This window comes from Saccostrea echinata, unplaced genomic scaffold (assembly GCF_033153115.1).
Source record: "Saccostrea echinata isolate AGI-Se365-2 ecotype Australia unplaced genomic scaffold, CSIRO_AGI_Sech_v1 ptg000020l, whole genome shotgun sequence".
Taxonomy (NCBI): domain Eukaryota; kingdom Metazoa; phylum Mollusca; class Bivalvia; order Ostreida; family Ostreidae; genus Saccostrea; species Saccostrea echinata.
The window spans coordinates 4,165,001-4,179,499 of NW_026889769.1; the positions used below are offsets into that span (position 1 = coordinate 4,165,001).

At 33.8% G+C, this 14,499-nt stretch overlaps 1 protein-coding gene across 2 annotated transcripts in view; it reads right to left on the reverse strand.

The window, feature by feature from the left end:
* Nucleotides 1-14,499, reverse strand: part of LOC133189957 (uncharacterized) — a 35,626-nt gene that overhangs the window by 20,800 nt on the left and 327 nt on the right. For both annotated transcript variants that reach the window (XR_009721539.1, XM_061325403.1), the window contains exons 2-6: nucleotides 8,684-8,833; nucleotides 7,294-7,502; nucleotides 6,209-6,296; nucleotides 3,719-3,931; nucleotides 1,861-2,046 (exon numbers count right to left, since the gene is read on the reverse strand). Coding sequence is in view for 1 of the 2 variants with exons in the window: in XM_061325403.1 (XP_061181387.1) it covers nucleotides 1,861-2,046; nucleotides 3,719-3,931; nucleotides 6,209-6,296; nucleotides 7,294-7,502; nucleotides 8,684-8,833 (846 nt within the window). In the remaining variant the exon portion in view is untranslated. The remainder of the gene's footprint in view (nucleotides 1-1,860; nucleotides 2,047-3,718; nucleotides 3,932-6,208; nucleotides 6,297-7,293; nucleotides 7,503-8,683; nucleotides 8,834-14,499) is intronic.

The window sequence follows — 14,499 nt, forward strand, 5'->3', positions numbered from 1 at the left end:
TGTTTATAATCTGTTGTAATGACTTAATGGCCTAATACTTAGATACTTACAGCTTTGTTATCTTTTTTATCCCCCAATCAACAACCTGCTTTATCAAGTTAGTTAACAGTTTTGGTGCCAAATTTCAAAAAAAAAAAAAAAAAAAAAAAAAAAAAAAACAGCAGAAATTTGTAAAAAGCTTGAATGAAGAAAATTTTTCAGAATATTGGATACAACATTTTGGGCTATTTTACCATTTTATCAGGTGCCTGTTCAATAAGAAAATACCAGTACACTGATTCAGAAAGGAAAAAAGAAATTCATATTTTTAGACTATCTTCTACATGTACAACATCATTATTTATTTTCTCTCAGATTGAAATGTTGCACATTCACTGGTTTAAACGTGACACATGACTGTTGGCTATAATTCTATGTCCAGCTGGTGAGAATTAATATCTAGCAATATGGCCAATGTGTTATGTTTACATTTTGATATAAGAAATCATTTTTTACAGAAACCATTTTCCATAATGTTTTCTTTTTGAAATTAGAGTAGCGGACCCTTTAAGAAATTTTTGTCAGATTTGTTTTGACTGCATTACAAGTGATGGTTGCATCGAGCAAGAGAGGAAAAACATTTTAAATCAGAATCTAAACAGAAGAATTTTTTTTAAGTACTAAATAAAGGTACCTCAAAGACTTATGAAGATTTCTTGATGGTAGAAGGTAAGATTGATAATTTTGTTTGTTTGTTTGTATGTTGTTTTAATGTCCCTCTCGAGAACTTTTCACTCATGTGGAGACGCCACCACTTGTTGGTGAAGAGCTGCAAATTTTGTCCTATACTCGGCACTTATGGCCATTGAGCAGTGAGGGATCTTTTTCGTGCCAGCACCCACTGTGACATGGGACCTCGGCTTATACGGTCTCATCCGAAGGACCAGTCTCCACGTCCCACAGTGGGATTCGAACCCGTGACATAAGGATCAACTCCTTACTCCGTGACTCTAGAGCAGATGCTCTAACCACTGCACCATGCCAGTGACTTTGATAATTTTGAAGAGCTTGATGTACCGGTAATTAGACAAAACAGGATACTATCAATAGTGAGATGTAACAGACACCTACATTTTGTAATAAAATATGTTTTATTGAATCATCTTGATTATTACTTCTTGCAGACCCATTATACTAAGGGGGTCCAGGAGGGGAGGGGGGGGGGGGCTCCCACTGTTTTATTGTTAGTGTTTTGCTTGAAATGCTGTGCCTGCCCCAACACTTTTTGTTGCAGTAGGGTGGAAAGTGTGCCATGTAATTGCATTAGAAAATTCCTCAACAGATTTAGAGGAAGACTTTAACCCCTCCCAAGTTTTAGCAGTTAATGTTTTTTCTTGCATGTCATTGGGGGGGGGGGGGTCTTTTTTATAAACTGCTTCTGTCCCCCCCCCCCCTCCCCCACTTTAATAAATGTTGCTACAGGCCTGTCTTGTGTTTTTGTCTCTTACACTATGCTCCTCAAGAAAATAAATACCCAGTAACTTATCAGATTTGTTACTGACTGCCAATGAAATTAGATCAAGTTGATCCATCTCATAGATGGCTTGACTCCACCTTGCTGTCTATGAGATTGATCAACCTGATTCTGTAGTCAATCACAAACCTAATAAGTAATGGTGTACCTAAAATCAAAAACAAGTTGTTCATAAATATAAAAAAGAAACTACATAACAGGATTATTAAGCATGAAAATTTAGAAGCATAAAATTGATTTTCATTGCCTGATAGCATAATTTAGTGATTAAGCGGAAGAAACATGCAAAAAGCAGAAGGGTAAGCAGGTCTGGACTCACTAGTGATTCCAGTGAAACAAATACCAACCTGGAGTGACAGTATCCACTGGAGATGACACACTGACATTGACATCTGAGATGTTATTGTTACACAGGCTCCCAGTGCAACAACAGAACTTGGCTCTTTTGTGTGTACCTAACATTTTGTATGGAGTACTCGACTTACAAACACCTTCACTACACCAACCATTGTCTGGCTTAGACTGGAAACATCCTAAAAGTAAAAAGGACTTTAAAGGATTTTTGACTCACTTGAGCCAAAGGCTCAAGCGAACTGATTGAAATTTGTCTGTTGTCTGTCATCGTTGTTGGAGATGTTTCACCATTTTAACTTCTTATCCAGAACCACTGGGCCAATTTCACCAAACACACAGAGTATCCTTGGGTGAAGGGGGTCAGGTTTGTTCAGATGAAAATCCATATCCTCTTCCAAAGGGAGATAATTCAAACAAGAGGCCTATTGGTCACAACTCTCAAAAGAGTCACTAAGACCCAATTGTTCTTTATCAGCAATTTTTCCCTTTGCATTCCTAAGTAAAACTTTGACCCCTATTGTGGCCCCACCTTACCCATGGGGGTCATGATTTGAACAAACTTGAATCAATACTACCTGAGTATGCTTCCATATTAATATTGCTAATGCCTTTGTCATTCTGCAGAAGATGATTTTTAAAGATTTTTTTTTACATGTCCTATGTCAACTTTGATCACCCAAAAGTAAAACTGATTGCTTATTGTGGCCCCACCTTACCCAAGGGGCCATGATTTGAACAAATATGAATCTACACTTTGTGACATAGTTTTCACTCAAGTTTCAACTCTTCTGGTATGGTAGTTCTATGTCAAATCATGCATTTGCTGTTCTTGAGAAAAAGATTTTCAAAGATAATTTCCTATATATTCCTATGTATCTTTGATCACCCATTTGGTCCCACCCTACCCCTGGGGGACATGATTTCTACACTGTCTGAGAATGCTTCCATATCAATATGACTAAACTAAACATGTCTTTGCTGTTCTTGAGAAGAAGATTTTTAAAGATGTGTGTTTTTATGTAAACTTTGATCGCCCATGTGGCCCCACTCTATCCTCAGGGGTCAGGATTTGAACAAACTTGCATCATTCACAAAATATTACCTGTAGATGCTTCCTCGTAAATTCTGTCTTTTCTTGTCCAGTGGTTCTTGAGAAGGTTTTTTGAAAATGCCATTAATTTTTCACTACCGGTAATTCATAATGATCTTCCTTGGAAGAATATGTACTTTATTTGAACAAACTTGAATTCCCTTCCCCCAAGGGTGTTTTGTGGCAACTTTGGTTGAAAGTGGCCTAATGGTTCTTGAGAAGAAGTCAAAAATGTGAAAAGTTTTCAGACAGATAGATGGACAGACAGAAGAACAGGAGGATGCTGAACAAACTGTGATCAGAAAAGACAAATGGCCAGACAGAAGGACTGACACTTAAAAGGTGATGCCTATATGACCCCCCTCAATTTTTATTCGCAGGGGTATATAAAAAAGGGAATATCAAAGTGGCCCTTGGTTCTCATTTAAGTTTCATCAGAAAATTTTTTCCAGGTCACATTATGCATTCCTCTTTTCCACCTGTTCAAAGTCTTTTTTTATTGATGCAAACAACTTGGAATTACACTGCACAATGACATTTGTTTGCCATCTTATAGCCTTGCTCCTCTGGGATATATATTTTTTTCAAAATTATGTTACATTAAAAAAATAACCTATTCTGCTTTGGAAACCATAGTTTGAACAATCTTGTAGCTACACATTTGAGCCATTTGTACGTTACCTTCACCAAAAAACACATTTAAAGGAGCATATAGAATTTCACATTTCTTACACTGCTGAGACCTTTAATCTCGTACTTGCCTTGTTTGATAATTGTCAAGGACTCTGTGTCATTTTCCTGGTCGTATGACCAGATGGTAAAGCAGGAGTCATCCTCTTTCTCACATTTCTGTAGCTGTTTCCCCATTTCCTGTGTGGTAGAGTCTTGAACAGATGTCAGTATTGGAGTGCTCGATATCTTGGATGTTTTGAAGTTGTTTGGATGATCATAAAAAGCACATGTAAGAGTTGATCCTGAAATTTATGAATCTGAATGACAAAGGATATTCATTATTATAACATACTAGCTGATAAATACTGTATATAGGGTTATTTTCGCCCCATATTACTTAGGCCCTTTCACACTTGCAAACAATTTTGCCCCATCTTAAATTCACTGTCACAGTTCTGTTTAAGAAATTATACTGTCTTCTTTAAATTTGCCCCCGTCTTAAATTCTCCTACTTGAGAGTAGGGCAAAAGGGGCAAAAATAAAATGGGGGCAAAAATTTCCCTGTATACAGTAGTCTTTAATAAAAACTGCTTACAATCTAGAAGATTTAAGCATTCAATATCTTGACAATTTATTGAATACCGAGTTTGCATTATGTAAATGAGCATGTCCCAAAGCATTTTGAACATGAACATTTAATATCAAAAGCAAAATTGGAAGATTGTTGTCAGTCAATGTAAGTAAATCTTTGATATTCTTCTTTCACAAGAGATTGCAGAATTAATATGGTTGGATTTATCATTAGTGTAGGTATTTACATGTTCCTGTAAGCTTCAATAAAATCCTCAGTAAGAAAATCATAATATATTTTAAGGTTATTTCATTGAATGATAGTCTATAATTTTTGTTTTTGTTTCATTCTGTATCTGTTAATGACTTCTTCATAACATCTGATCATAAGAAAAAGGAGTACATAGTATGGGCAAGGTGGAAGTTGGCCCCTTATTTAATCTAAAAATCATATCACAGTTAAAATATTAAGAACTTTATATGGTGCTTGTTTTAAAACCAGCATTAATTTTGATTTGAATCATACATGATCAACACAAGATGGTGATCAAATAGAACGTTTTACCAAATTTCCTCAATTCTGAAGGAATTTTATAAAAATTTCAGATACTAATCATTTTGAGAAACATAGAGCAAAGACTTGCCTATCTGAGATTTTTATACATAAGATGCATCTTATACTTGTATGAAATATATAAAATTGGTAGATAGGCAAGCTTGTGTTCTCTGTTTTCTTAAACAAAATGTGCTTTTAAATTGTTGAAAATTTGAATTAAAAAATAAGAAATTTTGGTAAATGACAAATTTTGTGAGCTTTCTGTGACCTCTTTGTATGCTGTCACTTAAAATCAATACTGCATGGTACTCATTTTGAAACTGGGAAGACAATAGGTCTCATTATGAACTACTGCTTTGTTTTAAGAGAAACTCCAAACCAGGGGCCAAAAAGTTGTCTTAATCTATCTTGTCCTTTAAAAACAAGAAGTGTAGAAAAATTACTAATATACCGGTACCTTGAAAATCAAGAAAATTAGAAGAAATTGGGTAAGTCAGTACCTTATTTTTAAAACTTTTCTTCTCAGTTTGGAAGTGTTGTGTGGTATTTTCAAATTTTGAAGCAGGGATTAGCTTACTGGACTTAACTCACAACAAAACAGGGATTAGTCCATTCACTAGGGAATTATTCACACCTAACAATCTAATTTTATTTATGGAAGAATCAGTAAAGGTAAAATAATTATTACTAAATGCAAACACAATGATGACAAACTGATTTCAGCAATTACAGTACAGACTAGCCTCTATAATCAAGATACTAAAAATACAATCACTTCATTAATCCAGATGATTTGCTCAGGAACACAAGTGTCTGAATCAACAAGGCTAGACTGTAACAGTATTTGTGCTCTTCAGAAAGTTTGTACAAGACTTTTATCCTCTGTTGGTAGGCCAGATGCACAATTCACTGGTTTCAGTCTAACAAGCTGTGTGCAATGAGCTCACAAAATGATACCCCCCTCCCCACTTCCCATATGTTTATAATGGCAAAGTCCATGTTTTGCTATGGGAGACCTGAAATAAGTGTCAAATCAAAAAGTAAAATAGGAGGTGCACAATGGCAATATGTAATAAGGAATCTGTAAAAGTATCATTAAATTTTATTCCATGATATAGGAGGAGTTGCGGATAAGAGATGGGTACCCCTCAATATTATAGAAAGAATGGCAGTGTCTATGTTTTGCTATTGTAAACCCGAAATATGTGTCTAATCAGAAAGTAAAATAGGAGGTGCACAATGGCACTATTTAAGAAAAATTCTGTGAAAGTCTCATTAAATTTTATTCAGTGGTATAAGAGGAGTTGCAGATAAGAGATGGGTACCCCAAAGCATAACGGATGGATGGACAGATGGACATCTAAATGGATGGATGAATAGACAGATGGACACCCCATCACTATACACCCCCTGCTTTTTAAGCAGGAGGAATGATGAGTGTAGCATGTTTTACCTTTGTTGATATCTGGATGAACATTCATAGCTGATTCTTGATCATTCTCCGAGTAAAATGGCCATTTTGTGTTGATCTGTTTATATGGCTATAAAAACAATTCAACAAAATGCTAACACTGTAAATACTTACAACGATTTTAAAATCTCATCAGTATACTTTAAACAAGAGGCCCATGAGCCACAATTCTCCCCTGAGTCACCTTGACCCAATTGTTGCTCAGAACAGTGGCTCCACCCTACCCCCAGGACCTTGATTTGAACAAATGTTAATGTACACTACCTAAGGATGCTTGCTTATAAATATCACTGATCATGACCATGCTATTACTGAGAAGATTTTGAAAGATGTTTTTCCACTATATATTGTCATGTAAAACTTTGATCCTCTATTGTGGCCCCACCCTACTCCTGTGGGACATGATTTGAAAAACTTAAATCTAGATGACTTTAGAATGCTTGCATTAATCTATGCTATGTCAGGAAGATTTCACATAAGTTTAATTTTTTCTGCCCAAGTGTAGCTGCAATAATGTATCCCTCTCCAAAAAAATTTTTTTAACATCAGGTTAAAAATATCAGAGAGGGCTACATTATTGCATCTAGCCAAGTGGTTCTTGAGAAAAAAAGATTTAATTTTTTTTTTTAAATTAGGTCAACCTCTAAGGTTAAGGTCAAAAGGTCAAAAATATTGGTACCCAAAGAAATATTTTGTCACAAGGAATACATATGTGAACTATGAAAGCCCTAGCACTAACCATTCAAAACTCATGGACAGGGTCAATGTTGGTACTGACAGACAGACAAATAGACAGACCAAAAACTATATGCCCTGAATCTTTGATTATGGAGGCCTAAAATTATTTAATTTTTCACTTATATTTCAATTTCTTTTAAAATTCTTATCCTTAAAAGACATGTTTCTTGACAACTTAATCCACTTTAATATTTATGAACATTTGACAGGTGATTTTTAATGAAGCTATCAACCTATCGACAACATTTACTGTCACTTAAAATTGTTTTGTTTTTCATAAAGACAAAAGAACATATTTCAATTGACATCTGATTAGTTAATGGACTTACTTGCTGGAACAAAGACGAGGATTTCCTGCTGACAGGGGGAGATAATTTGGCAGTGTTGTACGTCTTATATGTCACAATGACTCCTTCAGTTTGGACAATATTACACTGATCTGTACTGCAGCAGCAGAACTTGTGGTCTGATTGGCTGGACTTCACATTCTGTTGACAGGAAGTGACCATACATTCGTCCTTATGACTTCCCATGCAACCTACAAAACAAGTTTAGTCTTTAACAAAGCTTGAGAAGGAACAGAGAGTTATCAAGAAAGATTATCATTTCTTATTATGCTGAAGTGTTTCAAACAGGTACATACTGTAAAGTCAAATAATTTACACTTTCTTTTTTTTTTTTTTTTGGGGGGGGGGGGGGGGGGAGGAGTGTCACAGGGTGGGGACTCATATCCAGGGAAAATATAAATTTCAAAAACTAATTCTTCACATGTGGCCTTTTTGTTCTTGCCAATGTGCTTCACTGCCACACATGCACACAGATTTGCAAAATCTTTCATATATCATAAACTATCATTACTTCTTTTCTTTTTGTATTTATAAGCAACTTAGAACACTGCAAAAGTACAGTCTTTGCTGCCATTATTGTAGAGAACAGAAAAAAATTTAATAACAACAGTTGAATTTTGGTATCTCAAACACTGATATCTTGATTGCCATGGATATGTCGTAGTGACTTGGAAGTCCCATCCGCTTATTCTTTATGTAATTTACCCTTGACATCTCGAATCCTTGGATATCTTGAAGATTTTTCTTGGTTCAATTGAGTTCGAGATAACGAGGTTTGACTGTATAAATTTTTTTTTCAGGCATAGCTGACATTATTTTGAGACAAAAAAAAATACATGGGAAAAAAGCATATTAAAACTTCTACATCTATTTACAATCTCATATAATATATAATAATGTGGGTATGGGAGAGCACTATAAAACAAAAGTATTATAATACTTGTAGCATTATACAAATCCTAGTGTGTGTGTCAGTTTTATAACTGGGGGAAATGTGAGGGACTGGAACCATGTTCAAATCCTTGTCTGCATGGTCACTGCATTTTCTCCCTTGATGTTACAATTTAATCTTGAAACATATATTTTTTTTCATGAATATTTGACCCCACTGAGGCATTCTGGGTTTTCATGTTTCTAACATATGATTTATAATGACCTACCAGAAAGAAAAAGCATTTATAAACACATAACTTGGTGAATTCAAAGGCCTTTTAGTGAGTATTGCAGTATTTAAAAATGACTCAGCTGCTAAAATACAAGAACCTGAGGGAAGAAAAACCTTAATGATGGATTTTTGTTTATGTTAAACTGCAGTTACTTAATTTAGTAGTAACAGGAAGTTTGATCTATGTCATTTTCATGTATGACTCACCCTGTTGCAGAACAATCACATGATCGGGTTTTTCCTGTCGCCATGACGCAAAGCAGGCAAATGGGCAGTCTATTGTCTGGTTGTCATGGTTACTACCAGGTGATGATTCTAATGATACATATCTTTGGCACACGATACCAAATGTGTTACCTAAAAAAATTACAGACATATCATAGTCCAAAAAAAAGCTTACTGCATTAAACTGAAATTTAAAAGATTGGAGAAACTATTCTGTCCTGTTGATTTCATCAATTTTTGAAGTCTTATAATTAAGCAACTTGTTTTGATTTCTAATTAACAAATCATCCTTTTCTACTGCAATCCACCTAGTTCACTGAATAAATAATTAAATCGTTATGCTTCTCATTGTACTTGTGGCTTAATTGTTTAATAGTATACAGACAAATGAAATACTTGTAAAATGTATATGTAAATTGTACTTATATATCAATGAATAGCACAATTAAAGTGTGAACTAATTTTCCCCATCTCTTTAAGTACATGTGTTCATATTTAAGAACTGTTTTGAATTGAAAAAAATATTAATGTCAGCTTGAATTATTTTCCATTTAGTTTGTCGTGTATTGTACATTTTACTGATGGGGAGTACATACACTCCAGGTCCAATGTGTAATTATGTATATTAATATAAATTAAATCATATTATTCAGTCCATCTAATGTCAATACCTTCAAATTCAGAATGAAAAAAGCTTATTCCTTTTCTGTAATGTATGCCATTTCTTTCATTTAAAAAATGTTTAAAACCCTTGACCAATTTTCTAAGCACCCAAGGGTACTAATTAGGCACTTATTAGTCTAAGAGGAGATACATCATGTATATATGCATGGTTTAAATCAATACAGTACCACACATATCTACATAACAGGCATTAACATAAAAGTCACATCCACATAAATTCATCTCAATGATGGAACCAGCTTCATTAAAAGTTAATGGGACTTAGTCACCTTCAGTGTCAACGTGAACACTTTCACAGATCCATCTACATCAAAATGTTGAAAAATGTCTTTGCTTCTTGAAGCATAATAAATTTTTAAAAGGGAAACTAGCGAAAACCAATACACGTACATACATATGTATTAATTGGTATATTACTTACAAACAAACATTCTATTTAAAAACTTTATCATAAATGTTAGGAAGAGTTTCACTAAAACAGACAATACAATTACACTGACAAATCATATGTATAGAAGGCTGGAAAAACAGGTGACCTGTATAAAAGAATGGCTTACATCTAACAGGATGGACAAAACATGGCAGACAAAAAAGGCATTCATTGCATTCTATATGCAGATGACAATGTACATGCATGTGAAAGGACAATGTAGAAGCAAAGAAAGACCAAGGGAAACTTTAATAAAACAAGAGGCCTATGAGCCTCAATGCTCACCCGAGTAACTATGGCTTTGCTGTTCTTCAACTGAAGATTCTTTTCCTAAGACTTTGATCACATATTGCCCCACCCAAATCCCAGGGGTACTGATTTGAACAAACTCATCTTGAATCTACACTAATTGAAGATGCTTCCATATAGATATGACTAATTATGGCTTTGCTGTTCTTGGGAAGAAGATGTTTAAAGTTCTTCTATATATTCCTATGTAAAACTTTGAAATTTGCCCATTGTGGCCCCACCCTTACCCTGGGGGCCATGAATTGAACAAACTTGAATATACACTAACTGAGAATGCCTCGATCCATATCAATACGACTAATCATGGTTTTGCTGTTCCTGAGAAGAAGATATCTTAAGTTTTTTGCTATGCATTCCTATGTAAAACACCAATTGCCCATTTTTGCCCCACCATAACCCTTGGGGTTATGATTTGAAAAACTTGAATCTACAAACCTGAAGATGCTTCCATATCAATATGACTAAACATGGCTTTGTTGTTCTTGAGAACATTTTTTGAAAAAAATTCCTATATATTCCTATGTAAAAATTTGATAACTCATTGTGGCCTCACCCTTTCCCCAGAACTGAACGAATCTGAATCTAAACTACATGTACCTGAGGATTCTTCCATATCAATATGACTCATCATGGCTTTGCTGTTGTTGAGGAGGAGATTTTGAAGGGGCCTGGACACAGATTTGAAGTTAATATCTATATAATATCATGACTTATATGTTGCTATAGCATTTCACATAGAAATATAACAAAGGCATGTTCAGAAACTTCTTTTGTCTTTCATCTTCTTTTGATAGACACATCCTTGCATGAAATTTAACCTAAATTTGAAAAACTTTAACCTTGGCTTTTCTTTGGGTACATTGATTTCATTTTTGAACTCTTGACCTTGGAGTTTGAACCAATTAACCGTTACCATCCCTATTTATAAATAGTCAAAAAAATGTACTTGAGAAATCATGATTCTCCTATAGTATTAAAAATTTTGCAACCAGTAATTTTGTGTTTGGATTAAAAATTTTATGAATTATTGTTCATGTATTTTATTTTAGAAAAGTCAAATTATTCAGCTGATCAGGAGATCAATAATGGAATTTTTCATTGAACTTTTCCGATGAACAGGAGAAAGTATGCAACAGAAAATGGTAAATTATGCTAATGTTTTCCAAATAAGTCCCCTAGGCTAGTCTAAATAAGGTTTTCCATCTCTTGTGTATTTCATTTTTTTTTTACAATTCCTTCAACATTGATTCATTTAAATTGGGAAAATGGGTGACCTCAATCTAAAATTACTGATACTCTGCACTAATGAAGTACAAACACCCGAAAGCAGAAAATCCTACTCAATAATACATATTTCTGAATTAATATTCTGATGGCCCATCAATTGCCACACTTGGATAATGCAATGGATATACAATCATTTTACCATGATACCAATATCAAAATCTTTAAAAAAAAATCTCAACTCTTTCATCTTACCTTGTATAAAATAATAAAAATGTGATTACTTATGTCTTTTGATAGTCAGATGTGACCTTTGATTATGATTACCATTAATACTTAATAGATTATACATACCACAGTATTACAATCACTTTATGTCACAAGATATTTAGTTGAATTTAGGTATATAGAACAATCAATATTTACTGGGGTAGTTGAATTTAGGTATATATATATATATATATATATATATATATATATATATATATATATATATATATATATATATATATATATATATATAGAACAATCAATATCTCAAATACCATGGATATGTCAAATCGAGTTGAAAGTTGGAAACCACTTTTTATTTTACACACTTTGTGCATCTCAGACCTGTTTTTTATCCTTCAGGTATCTGGTAAGAATAGTCTAACATTGAATGTTTATCATATTGCATAAAGTATGCCTACGCTATCTAACAATGCATGCAGCAAGGCATTGCAGTTACTGTTGGCTGGAAAAACCCAAGACAATGTGGCTAGAGCACTGACTGCTAGTGATGAGCAATTGGAGAAAAAAAAATATTGATAATTGGATTAATCAGAGATATAATCTGATCAATTAACCAAATATAATCAAAATTTATTTAGTGAGAAAATTGATTTATATTTTCTATGATTTTACCCTAAATTAAAAATGAAAACATTTTTTAAGATGTGGGTTTTTTCCCTCATGCAACTTATAATAACATATAACTGTATTTTCTACAGTCAGTATCTTGTGGCGTAAAATTCCAGTAACATTTCTTTTTTTTTAATTTGGGCACTGTCATCCTTCATTATTGACTACTGAAACCAATGTAAAATCATATTTTCATTTATATTGAAATTAATATATAAACATAATATAAATGATTCGGTACTTTTGTTTATTCTGCATTTGCTTCAGATGTTGTGATAAATGTAACGTCTCTGCTTTGATGCAGACTCATCATTTATATTGTTACAATGAATAAAGTCTTGTACTTTTAATTTGGTTCTTTGTGGAAAAGGATAGAACTGTTTTTTCTGACTTTCATTAATGGACTATCTTCGCAAACCATTTTTGTTTTTTTTTTTAGGTCTAAAAAGGGAAAGTTAGTTCGAACAATGAAAAATTAATGACATCGGCAATTTTCAAACTTGAAAATAAAAACCACAGGCACTTGGGGTATGGACCCCCCCCCCCCTTTCCATTTTTTTTCTTTTTAAATCTGGGGTCCAGCCACCTTTTCCCTATTTTTGTATTCTAATATGCACTGTTTGTTATCAATAATGTAACTCTTTTGTCTCTATAAGCTGTTTTTAAATATATCGTTTTCGACTGATACATAAAATAGAGAATTAAGGCTTGCAACTCTTTTCTCATCGTCTGCCTCACCTCGCTTAAACTTCGCCTGATTATTTATCGAAAGCATAAGAAAACATGGTATATGCATACATCAATAAATTCGTTATACATTCTTCTTCCTTTTCATATTTCCATTTAATTTTTATGTGCCCCCGATTTGTAAATATTTCGATTAAATCACCCACATCTAGGGTGTTTTTTGTTATGTGCACCAGCTGGGACGGAAGTGCAATAACGGTAACTCTAACTTTATAAATGTTCTGCATTTAAAAAAAATTCCAAGCTTTGCAATAACAATATTGTGAAATTTGGTTGTCTAGGTCGTCTGTTAAAAGTTAATCTTCATCCATTAGAATTTGCTAGTTACGGTTATCTTGTTATTCACAGAACTTACCGTTACACGTTATATGAAGAGAAAATTCGGGATTTATTCCTTCTCGCATTTAATGTTCCAAATGACATTACACGTAATGATGATACCCGAAAATACCGGGCACTTCCGTCCCAGCTGGTGCACATTAACAAAATTTACCCTAGATGAGGGTGATTTAATCGAAATATTTACAAATCGGGGGCACATAAAAATTAAATGGAAATATGAAAAGGAAGAAGAATGTATAACGAATTTATTGATGTATGCATATACCATGTTTTCTTATGCTTTCGATAAATAATTAGGCGAAGTTTAAGCGAGGTGAGGCAGACGATGAGAAAAGAGTTGCAAGCCTTCTCTCTTTTTGTGTATCAGTCGAAAACGACATATTTAAAAACAGCTTATAGAGACAAAAGAGTTACATTATTGATAACATACAGTGCATATTAGAATACAAAAATAGGAAAAAGGTTACTCGACCCCAGATTTAAAAAGAAAAAAAAATGGAAAGGGGGGGGGGGGGGGGTCCATACCCCAAGTGCCTGTGCTCCAAAAACATACTCATGCTCAAAATTTTAAAAATTTTGAGTACTCAAAATGTTTTATAACCTCCAGGCCTGGAATCTCAGAATTTTTTTTTTTTTGGTCCAATCAACTTTGAGTTCACAAGGTTTGACTGTACTTTAACTCAGCAACAAGTTACAACAACAAAAAAATGTATGTATGGTACAAAGATTATCTGGATTTGTTTGTTTGGTTTGTTTGTTTGTTTTTTTTTTGGAGAATCTTTCTTTGAGAAATATTTTAATGTGCAGTGATTGATTTCTAATAAAATTGTTAAAATTTTCTGATTTAAAAAAAAATAAAATCTGCCATCTGTGGCATCTCTATTCCCTTCTTCAGTACAAAGCTTAAAGCAATAATATTTCCTATGTAAAATAATCACGTAATACCATCACAATGTCATATATTATAAATATGTTCTTCTAATGTGTGTATCTTGCACTGCGTCCCTCTTTACGAACTATTATGTTAAATTTTGTGTATTGCAAATTAGGGCAAGTCTAGAGGTGTTCCAAACAACCGTCTAGACAAGCGACATAACATGACCTTTGGTGAACGGTTACTGGGGCTTTTAACGAGTGTCAATCCGTCTGGCATGGTAAT